Source organism: Choloepus didactylus, chromosome 5 (assembly GCF_015220235.1).
Source record: "Choloepus didactylus isolate mChoDid1 chromosome 5, mChoDid1.pri, whole genome shotgun sequence".
Classification (NCBI taxonomy): Eukaryota; Metazoa; Chordata; class Mammalia; order Pilosa; family Megalonychidae; genus Choloepus; species Choloepus didactylus.
In genome coordinates this window covers 135,799,270-135,819,987 of record NC_051311.1, presented here as the reverse complement: position 1 = coordinate 135,819,987, position 20,718 = coordinate 135,799,270, and the positions used below count along the sequence as shown (strand labels likewise).

Genomic DNA, 20,718 nt, shown 5'->3' with positions numbered 1-20,718 from the left:
TTCCCTCTTCCAAAGATTCAGATCAGTTAGACTGATTAATGATTCATAATTTCTTAAGAATTTTCAGAAGTACTCAATGACTTCTGTTAATGACTCCAAAACCAACTGCTTAGTCCTGGCCGACCAATGACCAAAGTTTGCTGATGGTCACAACTGTGTGAGCATGGATGATGTCAGCACAAACAGACCTGAATTCCTAGGAAAACAATCCTTAATCATGGGTAAATAGCATTATTTGCAGAAAAGAAAGTTTAACACTTAGAGCATAGAAGTATGGGTAGGAGGATCAATCTGCTTAAACTGAATTATGGACTGGTTCTTCAAGCTAAAGATGTGTTTCATTAAATTATTTTGCCTTTTCCTTTCTTCAGTGCCCCTGGAGGTGGGAGGCCGAGGGGCTACTCCCCTACCAGCCAGGCTCTCTAGCCCTCAGCTTCTGGTTGGATGGTGGGTCAACAGGAGATCCAGGCAAGAGATGGAAGGCTGGGAGGAGAGAGCATGCCTTTGAGACTACAGTTAAGTGATAAATAAATGGTACCTTCCCAAAAGATGACTGTGAGGTTTGGATGAGTACCTGGGAAAGTGGGCTGAAATGTTGTCTCCTTCAAAGTAAATGTGGTCTTTTAATATTTCACGAATATAAAGTCCACTGGCACTAACTTGGCAGGTGAAATCACTGCCCTCCCCCTTATGTGGAACATGACCCCTGGGGAGGAATCTAGACCTGGCATCGTGGGATGGAGAACATCTTCTTGACCAAAAAGGGGATGTGAAATGAAATAAAATAAGTTTCAGTGGCTGAGAGATTCCAAAAGGAGCCGAGAGGTCACTCTGGTGGGCACTCTTACGTACAATATAGACAACCCTTTTTAGGTTCTAATGACTTGGAATAGCTAGCAGTAAATACCTGCAACTATCAAATTGCAACCCAGGACCCTTGAATCTTGAAGATGATTGTATAATAATGTAGCTTATGAAGGATGACAGTGGGATTGGGAAAGCCATGTGGACCACATTCCCGTTTGTTCAGTCTATGGATGGACGAGTAGAAAAACGGGGGCAAAAAAAAAAAAAAGAGTCCACTGGCACTGATCTGACAATGCAGTAATGTATGTGCATGGCAAAGCCACAAAGGGCACATGAATTATGAGGAAATGCAAAGTCTATACGATGAGAGGAGCTGGGGAGACTACCCACCAAATGAAGGTACAGGCAAGTGTGCCCAGGAAGGGGGATACTTGGAGAGGCAACAGAGAACTGGAGGGTGAGATCAAAAGAGCCACACAGGATATTCAAAAAGGTGCATCAAGAAGCTCACAGAGCTCAAAAAGTAATGGCATCTGGGAGATACCTAAACGTCTTTAAAAACGAGCTTATCAAAAACCTGACATTATGTTAATGCTGTTTCTCATCCTTGCTCCTAACTTTGCTTTAATGGCTTCCCACTGTCCTCCAGTACTTGAATTCCTTAATCAAAGCCCTTCCTTATCTTGTCTCTGCCCCCCTCTACGGCCTCCTCTCCACCTCTGCCCCCTTCCACTTCATAGCTGAGCCACAGAGGACATTCCTCCTGGAGGAAAAGCCTCCCAGGTGTGGCATCCATGAACATTTCCTAGGTCTAGAACACGGCTCCCCTCTTCCCTGCATCTTTTTGGTCCCAATTTAAAGTCTGCTCCCTCCAGGAAGGCTCCTGATACCCTCACAGTATGACTAAGCTGGATACCCCTTCTCGGTGCTGCCCCTCCAGCAGGCACATCGCCGGAGCACAGCACTTAACCCCGCTGGGCTCACAGGTACCTGCTCTCCTCCCCACCAGGCTGGACGGTCCTGAACGCAGGACCGCTGCCCCTGCTGCCCTGAGTCCTCACGCCCTGTCTGGTGTTTGTGACGAGGAGGTATGGAGTAACAGTGAATAAGCCTTTATGGAATAAATGAATGAACAGTTTGGTTATTCAACCCTCATTTTATTTTGTTAAGTTAAAATTATAAAGCCAATTTATTTCGTATTATAAAAATAATTCATGGTCATAATAAAATAATTAACAGCTGAGGACCTGGAGTGAAGTCAGTGTCCTGATGGCTCCACCCTCCAGGGAGGTCCTCACTTCTGTAACTCAGATACACCCAGATAAAATGCACACTGTTCTGCAGCTTATTTCCCACATCACATTGACCCACCTAATTCTTTTCAATAACTACATCATTTTCCATTATGTGGAGACGCTTTATTATACATACACACACACACGTGCATATATTTAACCAAATGGATATTTAAATATTTATGGGATTTAATTTCATCAACCTTTTCCTCCATAGCTTCTGGGTTTGGTTAGGCTTAGAACAACCACTCCCTCTCAAAGATAATAATATTCACTCATATTTTCTTCTTATACTTTTATAGCTTCATTTTATTTAAGTATTTGATCCATCTCAATTTTATTTTGATGTAAGATGCAAACCAGACTTTTCAGCATAAGTTGTTCCAATATCATTTTCTGAAAAATTCATCTTTTTCCCATTTATGTAACACAAATAAACCAGACATATATGCTGCTCTGCTACAATAAGGCGTAGCTGCGTAGCAAAACTACACACACACACATATACAGAGGAATGAGAAAGGACTTGGATTCAAAGTTTGGCTTTTTTAGGATTAAGAGCTCTTTTTCTTCATCTTCCTCCTTATAGTTTTATTAAGCTGGCATGAATGTATTTTAGATAACACCTCATTACAGGTTTAGGGGGGGAAGAGAGCACTGTGGACTGAGGTGGTCCTTTGGGAATCTTAGAAGAAGAAACAGGTTTAGGATCAGAAGAGGCAGAGAGAAGAATGAAGAGAAGGGCTGTAAAGGTGTGGAGGGCAGATTGCTGGTGTGGAGGGGCCAGAGAGAAGACCACAGCAGCCAGAGCCAGGGGCTTCTGTCGAGAAGCTGCTATAGGGAATGGGGGGGTGGTTAGGTGGTAGGGGGTTTGCTCATTATGCCAAGGAGTCTGGGTTTTATCCCAGAGAAAACAGTGAGCCATGAGGCAAAGAAGAGACATTGGAGGTGGGGAGAGGAACACACCCTGTATTTTAGAAAGATGACTCTGGAACATGGAAGACCAAAGGCTAAGAGGCCAATCGGGAAACTCATGACCAAGGGCATGGTGGCAGTTAAAGATGGGCTGAGAGGCGGGGCAAGATGGCAGACTGGTGAGCTGTATGTTTTAGTTACTCCTCCAGGAAAGTAGGTAAAAAGCCAGGAACTGCGTGGACTGGACACCACAGAGCAATCTGTCTTTGGGCATACTTCATACAACACTCATGAAAACGTGGAACTGCTGAGATCACCGAAATCTGTAAGTTTTTGCGGCCAGGGGACCCGCGCCCCTCCCTGCCAGGCTCAGTCCCGGGGGAGGAGGGGCTGTCAGCTCCAGGAAGGAGAAGGGAGAATTGCAGTGGCTGCTCTCATCGGAAACTCATTCTACTGATTCAAACTCCAACCATAGATAGACTGAGGCCAGACACCAGAGACTCTGAGAGCAGCCAGCCCAGCAGAGAGGAGACGGGCATAGAAGGAAAACAACACGAGAAGCTCCAAAGTAAAAGCAGAGGATTTTTGGAGTTCTGGTGAACACAGAAAGGGGAAGGGCGGAGATCAGGCCTTGAGGCGCATATGCAAATCCCGAAGCAAGGCTGATCTCTCTGCCCAGGGCACCTTTCCTTAATGGCCCTGGTTGCTTTGTCTATTAGCATTTCAATAACCCATTAGATCTCTGAGGAGGGCCGTTTTTTTTTTTTTGTTTTTTTTTTTTAAATCCTTTTTGCTTTTTCTAAAACAATTACTCTAAGAAGCTCAATACAGAAAGCTTCAAAGAATTGAAATTTGGGCACGTCAAGTCAAGAGCAGAAATAAGAGAGCTCTGAGACAAAAGGCAATAATCCAGTGGCTGAGAAAACTCACTAAACAACACAACCTCCCAAGAAAAGGGGGGTGTCCGCTCACAGCCACCATCCTGGTGGACAGGAAACACTCCTGCCCATCGCCAGCCCCATAGCCCAGAGCTGCCCCAGACAACCCAGTGTGACGGAAGTGCTTCAAATAACAGGCACACACCACAAAACTGGGCGTGGACATTAGCCTTCCCTGCAACCTCAGCTGAATGTCCCAGAGCTGGGAAGGGGGAGCAGTGTGAATTAACAGAGCCCCATTCAGCCATCATTTGAGCAGACTGGGAGCCTCCCAACACAGCCCAGCAGCCCAGAACTGCCCTGGGGGGACGGCACTCACCTGTGACATAGCACAGTCATCCCTCAACAGAGGACCCGGGGTGCACAGCCTGGAAGAGGGGCCCACTTGCAAGTCTCAGGAGCCATACGCCAATACCAAAGACTTGTGGGTCAGTGGCAGAGACAAACTGTGGCAGGACTGAACTGAAGGATTAGACTATTGCAGTAGCTTTAAAACTCTAGGATCATCAGGGAGATTTGATTGTTAGGGCCACCCCCCCTCCCCGACTGCCCAGAAACACGCCCCACATACAGGGCAGGCAACACCAACTACACACGCAAGCTTGGGACACCAATTGGGCCCCACAAGACTCACTCCCCCACTCACCAAAAAGGCTAAGCAGGGGAGATCTGGCTTGTGGAGAACAGGTGGCTCGTGGACGCCACCTGCTGGTTAGTTAGAGAAAGTGTACTCCACGAAGCTGTAGATCTGATAAATTAGAGATAAGGACTTCAACTGGTCTACAAACCCTAAAAGAACCCTATCAAGGACAGCAAATGCCACGAGGCCAAAAACAACAGAAAATTATAAAGCATATGAAAAAACCAGACGATATGGATAACCCAAGCCCAAGCACCCAAATCAAAAGACCAGAAGAGACACACCTAGAGCAGCTACTCAAAGAACTAAAGATGAACAGTGAGACCCTAGTACGGGATATGAAGGAAATCAAGAAGACCCTAGAAGAGCATAAAGAAGACATTGCAAGACTAAATAAAAAAATGGATGATCTTATGGAAATTAAAGAAACTGTTGACCAAATTAAAAAGATTCTGGACACTCATAGTACAAGACTAGAGGAAGTTGAACAACGAATCAGTGACCTGGAAGATGACAGAATGGAAAATGAAAGCATAAAAGAAAGAATGGGGAAAAAAATTGAAAAACTCGAAATGGACCTCAGGGATATGATAGATAATATGAAGCGTCCGAATATAAGACTCATTGGTGTCCCAGAAGGGGAAGAAAAGGGTAAAGGTCTAGGAAGAGTATTCAAAGAAATTGTTGGGGAAAACTTCCCAAATCTTCTAAACAACATAAATACACAAATCATAAATGCTCAGCGAACTCCAAATAGAATAAATCCAAAAAAACCCACTCCGAGACATATACTGATCACACTGTCAAACATAGAAGAGAAGGAGCAAGTTCTGAAAGCAGCAAGAGAAAAGCAATTCACCACATACAAAGGAAACAGCATAAGAATAAGTAGTGACTACTCAGCAGCCACCATGGAGGCGAGAAGGCAATGGCACGATATATTTAAAATTCTGAGAGAGAGGAATTTCCAGCCAAGAATACTTTATCCAGCAAAGCTCTCCTTCAAATTTGAGGGAGAGCTTAAATTTTTCACAGACAAAGAAATGCTGAGAGAATTTGCTAACAAGAGACCTGCCCTACTGGAGATACTAAAGGGAGCCCTACAGACAGAGAAACAAAGACAGGACAGAGAGACTTGGAGAAAGGTTCAGTACTAAAGAGATTCGGTATGGGTACAATAAAGGATATTAATAGAGAGAGGGGAAAAATATGGCAAACATAATCCAAAGGATAAGATGGCCGATTCAAGAAATGCCTTCACGGTTTTAACGTTGAATGTAAATGGATTAAACTCCCCAATTAAAAGATATAGATTCGCAGAATGGATCAAAAAAAATGAACCATCAATATGTTGCATACAAGAGACTCATCTTAGACACAGGGACACAAAGAAATTGAAAGTGAAAGGATGGAAAAAAATATTTCATGCAAGCTACAGCCAAAAGAAAGCAGGTGTAGCAATATTAATCTCAGATAAAATAGACTTCAAATGCAGGGATGTTTTGAGAGACAAAGAAGGCCACTACATACTAATAAAAGGGGCAATTCAGCAAGAAGAAATAACAATCGTAAATGTCTATGCACCCAATCAAGGTGCCACAAAATACATGAGAGAAACATTGGCAAAACTAAAGGAAGCAATTGATGTTTCCACAATAATTGTGGGAGACTTCAACACATCACTCTCTCCTATAGATAGATCAACCAGACAGAAGACCAATAAGGAAATTGAAAACCTAAACAATCTGATAAATGAATTAGATTTAACAGACATCTACAGGACATTACATCCCAAATCACCAGGATACACATACTTTTCTAGTGCTCACGGAACTTTCTCCAGAATAGATCATATGCTGGGACATCAAACAAGCCTCAATAAATTTAAAAAGATTGAAATCATTCAAAGCACATTCTCTGACCACAATGGAATACAATTAGAAGTCAATAACCATCAGAGACTTAGAAAATTCACAAATACCTGGAGGTTAAACAACACACTCCTAAACAATCAGTGGGTTAAAGAAGAAATAGCAAGAGAAATTGCTAAATATATAGAGACGAATGAAAATGAGAACACAACATACCAAAACCTATGGGATGCAGCAAAAGCAGTGCTAAGGGGGAAATTTATAGCACTAAACGCATATATTAAAAAGGAAGAAAGAGCCAAAATCAAAGAACTAATGGATCAACTGAAGAAGCTAGAAAATGAACAGCAAACCAATCCTAAACCAAGTAGAAGAAAAGAAATAACAAGGATTAAAGCAGAAATAAATGACATAGAGAACAAAAAAACAATAGAAAGGATAAATATCACCAAAAGTTGGTTCTTCGAGAAGATCAACAAGATTGACAAGCCCCTAGCTAGACTGACAAAATCAAAAAGAGAGAAGACCCATATAAACAAAATAATGAATGAAAAAGGTGACATAACTGCAGATCCTGAAGAAATTAAAAAAATTATAAGAGGATATTATGAACAACTGTATGGCAACAAACTGGATAATGTAGAAGAAATGGACAATTTCCTGGAAACATATGAACAACCTAGACTGACCAGAGAAGAAATAGAAGACCTCAACCAACCCATCACAAGCAAAGAGATCCAATCAGTCATCAAAAATCTTCCCACAAATAAATGCCCAGGGCCAGATGGCTTCACAGGGGAATTCTACCAAACTTTCCAGAAAGAACTGACACCAATCTTACTCAAACTCTTTCAAAACATTGAAAAAAATGGAACACTACCTAACTCATTTTATGAAGCTAACATCAATCTAATACCAAAACCAGGCAAAGATGCTACAAAAAAGGAAAACTACCGGCCAATCTCCCTAATGAATATAGATGCAAAAATCCTCAACAAAATACTTGCAAATCGAATCCAAAGACACATTAAAAAAATCATACACCATGACCAAGTGGGGTTCATTCCAGGCATGCAAGGATGGTTCAACATCAGAAAAACAATCAATGTATTACAACACATTAAAAACGCGAAAGGGAAAAATCAATTGATCATCTCAATAGATGCTGAAAAAGCATTTGACAAAATCCAACATCCCTTTTTGATAAAAACACTTCAAAAGGTAGGAATTGAAGGAAACTTCCTCAACATGATAAAGAGCATATATGAAAAAACCCACAGCCAGCATAGTACTCAATGGTGAGAGACTGAAAGCCTTCCCTCTAAGATCAGGAACAAGACAAGGATGCCCGCTGTCACCACTGTTATTCAACATTGTGCTGGAAGTGCTAGCCAGGGCAATCCGGCAAGACAAAGAAATAAAAGGCATCCAAATTGGAAAAGAAGAAGTAAAACTGTCATTGTTTGCAGATGATATGATCTTATATCTAAAAAACCCTGAGAAATCAACGATACACCTACTAGAGCTAATAAACAAATTTAGCAAAGTAGCGGGATACAAGATTAATGCACATAAGTCAGTAATGTTTCTATATGCTAGAAATGAACAAACTGAAGAGACACTCAAGAAAAAGATACCATTTTCAATAGCAACTAAAAAAATCAAGTACCTAGGAATCAACTTAACCAAAGATGTAAAAGACCTATACAAAGAAAACTACATAACTCTACTAAAAGAAATAGAAGGGGACCTTAAAAGATGGAAAAATATTCCATGTTCATGGATAGGAAGGCTAAATGTCATTAAGATGTCAATTCTACCCAAACTCATCTACAGATTCAATGCAATCCCAATCAAAATTCCAACAACCTACTTTGCAGACTTGGAAAAGCTAGTTATCAAATTTATTTGGAAAGGGAAGATGCCTCGAATTGCTAAAGACACTCTAAAAAAGAAAAACCAAGTGGGAGGACTTACACTCCCTGACTTTGAAGCTTATTATAAAGCCACAGTTGCCAAGACAGCATGGTACTGGCACAAAGATAGACATATAGATCAATGGAATCGAATTGAGAATTCAGAGATAGACCCTCAGATCTATGGCCGACTGATCTTTGATAAGGCCCCCAAAGTCACCGAACTGAGCCATAATGGTCTTTTCAACAAATGGGGCTGGGAGAGTTGGATATCCATATCCAAAAGAATGAAAGAGGACCCCTACCTCACCCCCTACACAAAAATTAACTCAAAATGGACCAAAGATCTCAATATAAAAGAAAGTACCATAAAACTCCTAGAAGATAATGTAGGAAAACATCTTCAAGACCTTGTATTAGGCGGCCACTTCCTAGACTTTACACCCAAAGCACAAGCAACAAAAGAGAAAATAGATAAATGGGAACTCCTCAAGCTTAGAAGTTTCTGCACCTCAAAGGAATTTCTCAAAAAGGTAAAGAGGCAGCCAACTCAATGGGAAAAAATTTTTGGAAACCATGTATCTGACAAAAGACTGATATCTTGCATATACAAAGAAATCCTACAACTCAATGACAATAGTACAGACAGCCCAATTATAAAATGGGCAAAAGATATGAAAAGACAGTTCTCTGAAGAGGAAATACAAATGACCAAGAAACACATGAAAAAATGTTCAGCTTCACTAGCTATTAGAGAGATGCAAATTAAGACCACAATGAGATACCATCTAACACCGGTTAGAATGGCTGCCATTAAACAAACAGGAAACTACAAATGCTGGAGGGGATGTGGAGGAATTGGAACTCTTATTCATTGTTGGTGGGACTGTATAATGGTTCAGCCACTCTGGAAGTCAGTCTGGCAGTTCCTTAGAAAACTAGATATAGAGCTACCATTCGATCCAGCGATTGCACTCCTCGGTATATACCCGGAAGATCGGAAAGCAGTGACACGAACAGATATCTGCACGCCAATGTTCATAGCAGCATTATTCACAATTGCCAAGAGATGGAAACAACCCAAATGTCCTTCAACAGATGAGTGGATAAATAAAATGTGGTATATACACACGATGGAATACTACGCGGCAGTAAGAAGGAACGATCTGGTGAAACATATGACAACATGGATGAACCTTGAAGACATAATGCTGAGCGAAATAAGCCAGGCACAAAAAGAGAAATATTATATGCTACCACTAATGTGAACTTTGAAAAATGTAAAACAAATGGTTTATAATGTAGAATGTAGGGGAACTAGCAGTAGAGAGCAATTAAGGAAGGGGGAACAATAATCCAGGAAGAACAGATAAGCTATTTAACGTTCTGGGGATGCCCAGAAATGACTATGGTCTGTTAATTTCTGATGGTTGTAGTAGGAACAAGTTCACTGAAATGTTGCTATATTATGTAACTTTCTTGGGGTAAAGTAGGAACATGTTGGAAGTTAAGCAGTTATCTTAGGTTAGTTGTCTTTTTCTTACTCCCTTGCTATGGTCTCTTTGAAATGCTCTTTTATTGTATGTTTGTTTTCTTTTAACTTTTTTTTTCATACAGGTGATTTGAAAAAAGAAGGGAAAGTTAAAAAAAAAAAAAAAAAAAGAAAAAAGAAAAAAGACAAACAAGGGGAAAAAAAAAAAAAAAAAGATGTAGTGCCCCCTTGAGGAGCCTGTGGAGAATGCAGGGGTATTCGCCTACCCCACCTCCATGGTTGCTAACATGACCACAGACATAGGGGACTGGTGGTTTGATGGGTTGAGCCCTCTACCATAAGTTTTACCCTTGGGAAGACGGTTGCTGCAAAGGAGAGGCTAGGCCTCCCTGTATTTGTGCCTAAGAGTCTCCTCCTGAATGCCTCTTTGTTGCTCAGATGTGGCCCTCTCTCTCTGGCTAAGCCAACTTGAAAGGTGAAATCACTGCCCTCCCCCCTACGTGGGATCAGACACCCAGGGAAGTGAATCTCCCTGGCAACGTGGAATATGACTCCCAGGGAGGAATGTAGACCTGGCACCGTGGGACGGAGAACATCTTCTTGACCAAAAGGGGGATGTGAAGGGAGATGAAATAAGCTTCAGTGGCAGAGAGATTCCAAAAGGAGCCGAGAGGTCACTCTGGTGGGCACTCTTATGCACACTTTAGACAACCCTTTTTAGGTTCTAAAGAATTGGGGTAGCTGGTGGTGGATACCTGAAACTATCAAACTACAACCCAGAACCCATGAATCTCGAAGACAGTTGTATAAAAATGTAGCTTATGAGGGGTGACAATGGGATTGGGAAAGCCATAAGGACCAAACACCACTTTGTCTAGTTTATGGATGGATGTGTAGAAAAGTAGGGGAGGGAAACAGACAGACAAAGGTACCCAGTGTTCTTTTTTACTTCAATTGCTCTTTTTCACTCTAATTATTATTCTTGTTATTTTTGTGTGTGTGCTAATGAAGGTGTCAGGGATTGATTTAGGTGATGAATGTACAACTATGTAATGGTACTGTAAACAATCGAAAGTACAATTTGTTTTGTATGACTGCGTGGTATGTGAATATATCTCAATAAAATGATGATTTAATAAAAAAAAAAAAAAAAAAAAAAAAAAAAAAAAAAAAAAGATGGGCTGAATGAGCCAGACACGGTGCAGGAAGACAGGGCTTGGTGGCTAGATGGGGGACAAGGGAGAGGGAGAGAGAATGCTGTGGCTCCCAGCTGATAAACAGGAAAGTAATTGGATGCTTATGGACGGCTGGGAAGAGTGTCAGATTTTAAACAGGTGTAACAGGATGTTACAGTGGAACTATTTCCAGGTCTATTAAGGGCCCAAGATAATAGGTGCCAAATATTTCTGCAAAGTGACATGCTAGGCTGCAGTGGGGCCCCTCACCCAATTGAGGGTCAAGAACGTGTGGAAGTTGGAGAGGTCAGGGAGTGCAAAAGGGAGGACTCTTTAGGGGTAAGATCTCTACCCTTCCCTCTCACTTCAAGACTGTCAAGAAGGGCTTCAAGGAGATCACTTAGAAAGCTGGGTGTGTGTTCCCTGCAGCCTGGGGAACACAGTGGATTAGTGTCCTACACCTGCCTGAGAAATATAAAGGGCAAGAGGCCAAGCAAGGGCTCCATTAGGGAAGTGACTAAACTCTCAACTTCAGGTGTATAGAGCACGTTTCCTGGACCAGGGGTAGAGAGCCAGCACATGGTTAGAGGTGGGTGTATACACCTGCAAATTCAGGTAGGAATCCTGAAGCTGGAGGTGGAGATGCAGGTGAAAGACTCCAAATAACCTTTGAATTGGAAGTGCCCATCAGACAAAGGATCAGTCATGGTCAAAGGAAACCCGAGTCAGACTGGTGCCAGTCCTGAGCCCTTAGGACCCTCACCTTTCCATCAGAGAGAAGGCAGCCTAACCAGCAGGATAGGAAGAACTGGGAAAATAGAGAAGCCAGCCACACATCCACTTTGCACTTCAGAGTGCAGTACATGAGACGGGAGGGGAGAAGCTGAACCTTGTGGTACTCTCCATCTCCAAGGACGTTCAAGGCACAGGCCCCAAATGTCCCTTCCAGGTCACAGCTGAGAACCATTAGGGTGAGGCCTGCAGGGATGTGCCTTCCATAAGGAAGTGCTGGGGGTTAAAGGGGCCTGGGAGCTCCAGACCTTCTCTGGAGCACTTGATTGGCAAGCTTGTGGGCAGGTCCTTGACAGGGCTGAGTGGAAACCAGAAGATGGCCCAGGTGAAAGAAGAGAAGCACACACTGTAGGAAGGAACCATCTTGAGCTGGCTCCAGGATTCCTCTTGAGATACCTCTGCTCACCAGTGAAGAAGGTTTAGACACTGAGAAGCCTAGGAGGTGGTCCCACTGGAGCTGCTGTTAGTCTAGGCCAGAGGCACAAAATGGGCTCCTGGACGTCCAGTGGTTCAGGTGGCCCACCAGAGACTGAGTGAGGGTGTGAGCCCAAGCCCCAGCTGGTACTGAAGGTGACCTGCTTTGGGGTCCTCTGGCTCTCCTCATCTGGCCAGCCTGGCTGCCTCTACAGATGGCTGGTTGAGAGTTACTGGGTTCAGGAAACCAGCTATTTCTTTATCCCCTGCCATGGCAAACACAACTAACAAAATCTGCTAGCAAGCTCCTGGAGAAATATACATATGTGTGTGTGTATACATATGCATATATATTTAACACTTGAGTTTAACCAGAGATAATTAATTCTATAGGATGATTACTTTGTAAATTAAACAGCCACTCCCTCAATTTAAAAAAAAAATAAGTATTTTCATATATTAGATTTGCTTATAGAACACACTCATATACAAAAATTCATTTTCAACACAAACTGTCAAAGTTAAAAAATCTACATTAAAGCCAGTGCCATGACTATACTGATAAACTCACCTCATGTCTAGATTCAGAGGCCTTTTCTGCCTCCTGGTTGGGTTTAGTTGCTATTTTATTTTCATCTTCATTGATCTGCTGTGGTGATTCCTCCTTCTGGACTGACACCCTTAGTTCATTTTCCTCATGTTGGCAACTGTAATCCACAACTTCACAGCCCTCTCTTAGTACCTCAACCTCCTATAAAAATACAGGGAGAATGTGCTAAGTAGAAATCTGGATTTCAACAAATAAGTCAAATAAGTCAAATGTCTTTAAAACTGCATTGTATTTACTGAGCAGTGACCGTGAAAACTCACAAGTCAAAAGCTAAGACTGGTATTTTATTATTTCAATACCAAAGACACATCCAATTCTGAAACCAAGGTCAGTTTTGTATCCTCTCCTTCTTAAGTGCTATCTCTGAGACAGACCATTCTAATCTGCATAATTTAAATTAAATTCTATGCATCTAAAAGCATCTGAATTTAAAATACTTGCAAATTTGATTAGATATGGAAGCCAAGATTGCTAGCAGGCAATTTTTATTCAGTTTCCTGTTGAAAATAGATCAAACAGCTAAGGTGGGAGGAAAACTGGTTACAGAGTTGACTTCCACTTTCTACACTTCTGTATTATTCAAATATTTTACAATGAACATGTATTCTTTTTACAATGAGGGAAAAGATATTTTATTTTGAGAAAATAAAGTTAACAACAAAGCTTAAATTATTTCCACAGATATTTCCCACTATGCTTATCTACCCAGATGAATTCTTCCACCTTTTAACTGAACTGAGACTTAACTAATTAAAAGACTAGGGATCCTTCTAAATGTTCAAATAGTCACACACATACACACACTGATACTTTCCATTATGATATGAAAAGATCTGTAAAAAAACCTGTAAAAAAATTTTCTCTCTCCAACACCAAGCTTCTCAAACTCTTTCAAAGGATCTATTTTAAATTTCTGATTTCTAGCAACATGACACACAGGACAACTCAAGGACAGCACACCCTTTTCCTGTACCCCATGTTGATGCCAACCTTAAAAAAAAAAAAAATGAAGGTCAAAAGAAACAGTATTCCACAGATGTCAAAAGCAAGGAGCGAAATCAAAACAAGAGCAGTAAAAGGTGACCCTGGTGACCCGTGGGATTTTACTTACTTCTCTTTTTAAATACATAGGTATTAAGAAGAACTAATTTCTGCATGCCCAGAACACACATTGAAAGAAGCATAAATGAAGTGGAAAATTCTACCATATAATAATGGATCATAATTCATTGTGTAAATTAAGAATCAATGAGTTCACTCAGATATAAACAAATAAATAAATGAGGGAGAAGGGAAACTCATCCTTAGAGTAGACTGCAACTAATAAATACAGGAGAATGATGGAATTTGAACATCAATTGATTCTAAGACTTGGGAATAATAGTTTGATGAGACACAAGATTATTTCTTCTCAAAGTATCATCTCATAGATCACTTGTTAATTAAAAAATGGGGGGGGAACACTATAGGAGAAACCTGGCAGATCCCTTCCTAAGCAAATCGTCAAACCTAACATCACAACATTGATATAAACCAACATAATGTGCCTCCTGATATGATCTGGAGAAGCACACAATATTCCTGCCTAACACTCATAACCTCTTTGTAATCATGAGACGAAATTAGACATATCAAAATCAGGGACCAGTTTACAAAATAACTGGCTGATATTCTTAAAAAATCTCAAGATCAAAAAATACCAAGGCTAGAGATTTTTCTTCTGGGGAAAATGGAGGAGTAGGGGCTGCAGGACACACTCCTCCTCCACAAGCAGCTAGTGGACAGCCAAAAACTATCTGAAACAACATTTCTGGGGTTCCAGAGGCCAGGCGAGAGCACTGTACAGCATCCAGGGAAGAGCATGACAGAGAGAATGGGAAACTGCAACAGACAAACTGTGAGTGAATCGCTCAGCAGCAGTGGCTGTGCCATCCCCCATGTTCCAGGAAAGCAGCCTCAGTAGGGTCTGTGGCTGGCTGCTCCAGACAGAGAGGGATGCAGAGGCCTTCCTCCCCAGAACACGGTGGGGCAAGGCTGAGCACCTAGTGTGGCTTCTGATGGCTAGTTTGGAACGCTGGGTCCTAGGTCTGAACCCTGGTTCTAGCCTGTCCGGACAGGATTCCCTGCAGACACTGTTTCAACACCAGGGGTGGGGCCTATGAAGGTTGAAGAAACACACTCCCTTCTTAGTGCTGCAAGGAATAGTTTGCCTGAGAGTGCCAGCAACTGGACAGGCCAGGAAAGCAAAGTTTCGAGGAGCCACAAAAAGGGGGGGGGGGGGGAGGGTGCTGGCATCTTTCCTGACCCTCTCCCCAGGCCCTTTGGAACTGATCTGTGCCCACTTTGTGGGCCCCTGGGTCCTCTTTTGATCTGTTAAACATGGGCAATTCTAAAGATTGAGAATAAGTTGAACCAAGTGTCAAAGAAGAGCCTTAACTCAAAGCCAAACAACAATAAAACCCCTAGGCAAGAGAGAGAAATTGTCTATCAGAGAAAACTCATCAAGATAATCAGATGCCTAGACATCAGCAAAAAATTAGAAGCCATACCTAGAAACAGGAAGATATGGCCCAGTCAAAGGATCAAATAAAAAAGTTGGAGGAGACACAGAATTTGGAACTAATCAGAGATGTTCAAACAAATCTCCTAAATCAATTTCAGGAGATGAAGGAAAATATGGCTAAAGAGAAAAAGGTTAATTTTCTTGTGGTATGGTAGGGGCACACTGGAAGCAATGACATTATTTTAAGATATTTGTTTTTCCTATTCCTTTCTTTTATTTTGTCTTGAAAAAAAATTTTTTTTGATAAGTATTTAAAACTTAAAAAAAGAAAAAAGAATATTAAGACACTGGGTGAGCATAAAGAACAATTTGAAAGTATATAAAGAAACATAACAGAAATCATGGGAATGAGAGGCATGCCTGAAGGCACTAAAAACAGACTAGAGGCATAAGCAGCAAAAGAAAGGATCAGTGAGCTAGAAGACAAAGACATCCAAAATCAGACAGACAGAAGAACAGATAGAGAAAAGAATGGAAAAAATGGAACAGGGTCTCAGGGAATTGAATGACAGCATGAAGCACACAAACATACATGCCATGGGTATCCCAGAAGTAGAAGGGAAGGGAAAAGGGGCAGAAAGGATATTTGAAGAAATAATAGACGAAAATTTCCCAACTCTTATGAAAGACTTAAATATGCATGTCCAAGAAGCACAATGTACTCAAAACAGAATAAACCCAAACAGAACAACCCCAAGACACATACTAATCATAATGTCAACTATCAAAGATAAAGAGAGAATTCTGAAAGCAGCAAGAGCAAAGCAATTCACTGCATAAAGGGCTCCTCAATAAGACTAAATGCTGATTTCTCATCAGAAACCATGGAGGTGAGAAGGCACTGGTACACTATATCTAAGGTACTGAAAGAGAAAAATGGCCAGCCAAGGATTCTTTATCTGGCAAAACTGTCCTTCAAAAATGAAAAGTTTAAAATATTCACAGATAGACAGAAACTGAGAGTTCATTAACAAGAAACCTGCCCTACAGAAATACTAAAGGGAGGGTTCTGAAGGCTGAAAGGAAAAGACAAGATACAGTGGCTTGGAGGAGAAGGTAGAAATGAAGATCATCAGTAAGGGTAACCAAAAAGGGTAAAAAGAGAGACAAAAATAATGACACATAAAAGTCAAAGGATAAAATCGTTGAAGTAAGTACTGCCTTTACAATAATAAGATTGAATGTTAATGGATTAAACTCTCCAATCAAAAGGCACTGACTGGCAGAATGGATAAATAACTATATGTATATATATGATCCATCTATATGCTGTCTACAAAAGACTCATCTTACATCCAAGGACACAAATGGGTTGAAAATGAAAAGTTGGAAAAAGATATTCCACACAACAGTAACCAAAAAAGAGCTGTAGTAGCTATACTAGTATCAGACAAAATAAGATTTAAAATGCAAACCTGTTATAAGAGACAAAGAAGGACACTATATATTAATAGAAGGGGCAATTTACCAAAAAGAAATAACAATCATAAAAATGCACCTAACCAGGGTAGCTCAAAATACATGAGACAAACACTAGCAAAACTGAAGGGAGAAATAGACGTCTCTACAGTAACAGGAGGAGGTTTCAGTCCATCAAGAAAACATAAGAATCATAAATATCTATACACTGAGCCAGAGTGCCCCAAAATACAGGAGGCAAACACTGAAAAGACTGAAGGGAGAAGTAAACACTTCCACAGTAATAGTTGGTGACTTCAATAACCACTCTCATCAATAGACAGAACACCTAGACAGAGGATCAATAAGGAAACAGAGAACTTGAATAATATGATAAATGAACTAGACTTAATACACATATACAGAATATAGCACTCATAACAGCAAGATATAAATTCTTCTCAAGTGATCACAGATCATTTTCTAGGATAGATCACCTGTTGTCACAAAACAGGGTTCAATAAATTTAAAAAGACTGAAATTATATAAAACACTCTCTCTGACCATAATGGAACAAAGGTGGAAATCAATAATAGGTGGAGAAACAGAAAATTCACAAATATATAGAGGTTAAACAACACACTCAAACAATCAGTGGGTCAAAGAAGAAATCACAATGGAAATCAGTAAATACCTGGAGACAAATGAAAACGAGAACACAACATATCAAAACTTATGGGAGAGGCGGGGCAACATGGCGGAGTGGTGAGGTGTATGTTTTAGTTACTCCTCCAGGGAAGTAGGTAGAAAGCCAGGAACTGTGTGGACTGGACACCGCAGAGCAATCTGACTTTGGGCATACTTCATACAACACTCATGAACATGTGGAACTGCTGAGATCAGCGAAATCTGTTAAGTTTTTGTGGCCAGGGGACCCGCGCCCCTCCCTGCCAGGCTCAGTCCCGTGGGAGGAGGGGCCGTCAGTGCTGGGAACGAGAAGGGAGAACTGCAGTGGCAGCTCTTACCGGAAACTCATTCTACTGATCCAAACTCCAATCATAGATAGACTGAGACCAGACACCAGAGAATCTGGGAGCAGCCAGCCAAGCGGAGAGTAGATAAGGAAAGCAAAAACAGCAAGAAAAACCCAAAAATAAAAGAGGAGACATTTTGGAGTTCTGGTGAACATAGAAAGGGGAAGGGCAGGCCCTGAGGCTCATACGCAAATCCCGAAGAAAAACCGTCTCTCTGCCCTCTGGACCTTTCCTTAATGACCCTAATGGCTTTGTCTCTTAGCATTCCAATAACCCATTAGATCTGCCAGGAGGGACTTTTTTTTTTTAATCATTTTTTCTTTTTCTAAAAAATTACCCTAAGAAGCCCAATACAGAAAGCCTCAAAGACTTGCAATTTGGGCAGGTCGAGACAAGAGCAGAACTAAGAGAGCTCTGAGACAAAAGGCAATAATCCAGTGGCTGAGAAAATTCACTAAACACCACAACTTCCCAAGAAAAGGGGGGTGTCCTCTCACAGCCATCATCCTGGTGGACAGGAAACACTCCTGCCCATCGCCAGCCCCATAGCCCAGAGCTGCCCCACACAACCCAGTGTGACGGAAGTGCTTCCAATAACAGGCACACACCACAAAATTGGGTGCCTTCCTGCACCCTCAGCTGGCTGTCCCAGAGTTGGGAAGGTGGAGCAGTGTGAATTAACAGGCCCCATTCAGCCATCCTTTCAACAGACTGGGAGCCTCCCTACACAGCCCTGCAGCCCAGAACCGCCCTGGGGGGACAGCACTCACCTGTCACATAACACAATCATCCCTCAACAGAGGACCTGGGGGTGCACGGCCTGGAAGAGGGACCCACTCGCAAGTCTCAGGGGCCATACGCCAATACCAAGGACTTGTGGGTCAGCGGCAGAGACAAACTGTGGCAGGACTGAACTGAAGGATTAGACTATTGCAGCAGCTTTAAAACTCCAGGAACACCAGGGAGATTTGATTGTTAGAGCCGCCCTCCATTCCCTGACTGCCCAGACACACGCCCCATATACAGAGCGGGCAACACCAACTACACATGCAAGCTTGGTACACCAATTGGACCACACAAGACTCACTCCCCCACTCAGCACAAAGACAAAGTGGGGGAGAACTGGCTTGAGGGGAACAGGTGGCTCATGGACGCCACCTGCTGGTTAGTTAGAGAAAGTATACTCCACAAAGCTGTAAATCTGACAAATTAGAGATAAGGATTTCAATCGGTCTACAAATCCTAAAAGAATCCTATCAAGTTAAGCAAATGCCAAGAGGCCAAAAACAACAGAAAATTTTAAAGCATATGAAAAAAACAGACAATATGGATAACCCAAGCCCAAGCACCCAAATCAAAAGATCAGAGGAGACACAGTACTGGAGCAATTAATCAAGGAACTAAAGATGAACGATGAGACCATGGCAGAGGATATAAGGACATCAAGAAGACCCTAGAAGAGCATAAAGAAGACATTGCAAGACTAAATAAAAAAATGGATGATCTTATGGAAATGAAAGAAACTGTTGACCAAATTAAAAAGATTCTGGATACTCACAGTACAAGATTAGAGGAAGCTGAACAACAGATCAGTGACCTGGAAGATGACAGAATGGAAAATGAAAGGACAAAAGAAATAATGGGGAAAAAAATCGAAAAAATCAAAATGGACCTCAGGGATATGATAGATAATATAAAACGTCCGAATATAAGACTCATTGGTGTTCCAGACGGGGAAGAGAAGGGTAAAGGTCTAGGAAGAAATTGTTGGGGAAAACTACCCAAATCTTCTAAACAACATAAATACACAAATCATAAATGCCCAGCGAACTCCAAATAGAATAAATCCAAATGAACCCACTCCGAGACATACTCTGATCACACTGTCAAATATGGAAGAGAAGGAGCAAGTTCTGAAAGAAGCAAGAGAAAAGCAAGTCACCACATACAAAGGAAACAGCATAAGACTAAGTAGTGACTACTCAGTGGCCACCATAGAGGCGAGAAGGCAGTGAGTGGCATGATATATTTAAAATTCTGAGTGAGAAAAATTTCCAACCAAGAATACTTTATCCAGCAAAGCTCTCCTTCAAATTTGAGGGAGAGCTTAAATTTTTCACAGACAAACAAACGCTGAGAGAATTTGCTAACAAGAGACCTGCCCTACTGGAGATACTAAAGAGAGCCCTACAGACAGAGAAACAAAGAAAGGACAGAGAGACTTGGAGAAAGGTTCAGTACTAAAGAGATTCGGTATGGGTACAATAAAGGATATTAATAGAGAGAGGGAAAAATATATATATGACAAACATAAACCAAAGGATAAGATGGCTGATTCAAGAAATGCCTTCACGGTTATAATGTTGAATGTAAATAGATTAAACTTCCCAATTAAAAGATATAGATTCGCAGAATGGATCAAAAAAAATGAACCATCAATATGTTGTGTACAAGAGACTCATCTCAGACACAGGGACACAAAGAAATTGAAAGTGAAAGGATGGAAAAAAATATTTCATGCAAGCTACAGCCAAAAGAAAGCAGCTGTAGCAATATTAATCTCAGATAAAATAGACTTCAAATGCAAGGATGTTATGAGAGACAAAGAAGGCCACTACAAACTAATAAAAGGGGCAATTCAACGAGAAGAAATAACAATCATAAATGTTTATGCACCCAATCAAGGTGCCACAAAATACATGAGAAACACTGGCAAAAGTAAAGGAAGCAATTGATGTTTCCACAATAATTGTGGGAGACTTCAACACATCACTCTCTCCTATAGATAGATCAACCAGACAGAAGACCAATAAGGAAACTGAAAACCTAAACAATCTGATAAATGAATTGGATTTAAC

The 20,718-nt window shown here is 41.3% G+C and overlaps 1 protein-coding gene across 2 annotated transcripts in view; it reads right to left on the bottom strand.

The window, feature by feature from the left end:
* Positions 1 to 20,718, bottom strand: part of NFE2L3 (nuclear factor, erythroid 2 like 3) — a 71,966-nt gene that overhangs the window by 27,212 nt on the left and 24,036 nt on the right. For both annotated transcript variants that reach the window (XM_037836927.1, XM_037836928.1), the window contains one exon: positions 12,827 to 13,006. In XM_037836927.1, the coding sequence (XP_037692855.1) occupies positions 12,827 to 13,006 (180 nt within the window). The remainder of the gene's footprint in view (positions 1 to 12,826; positions 13,007 to 20,718) is intronic.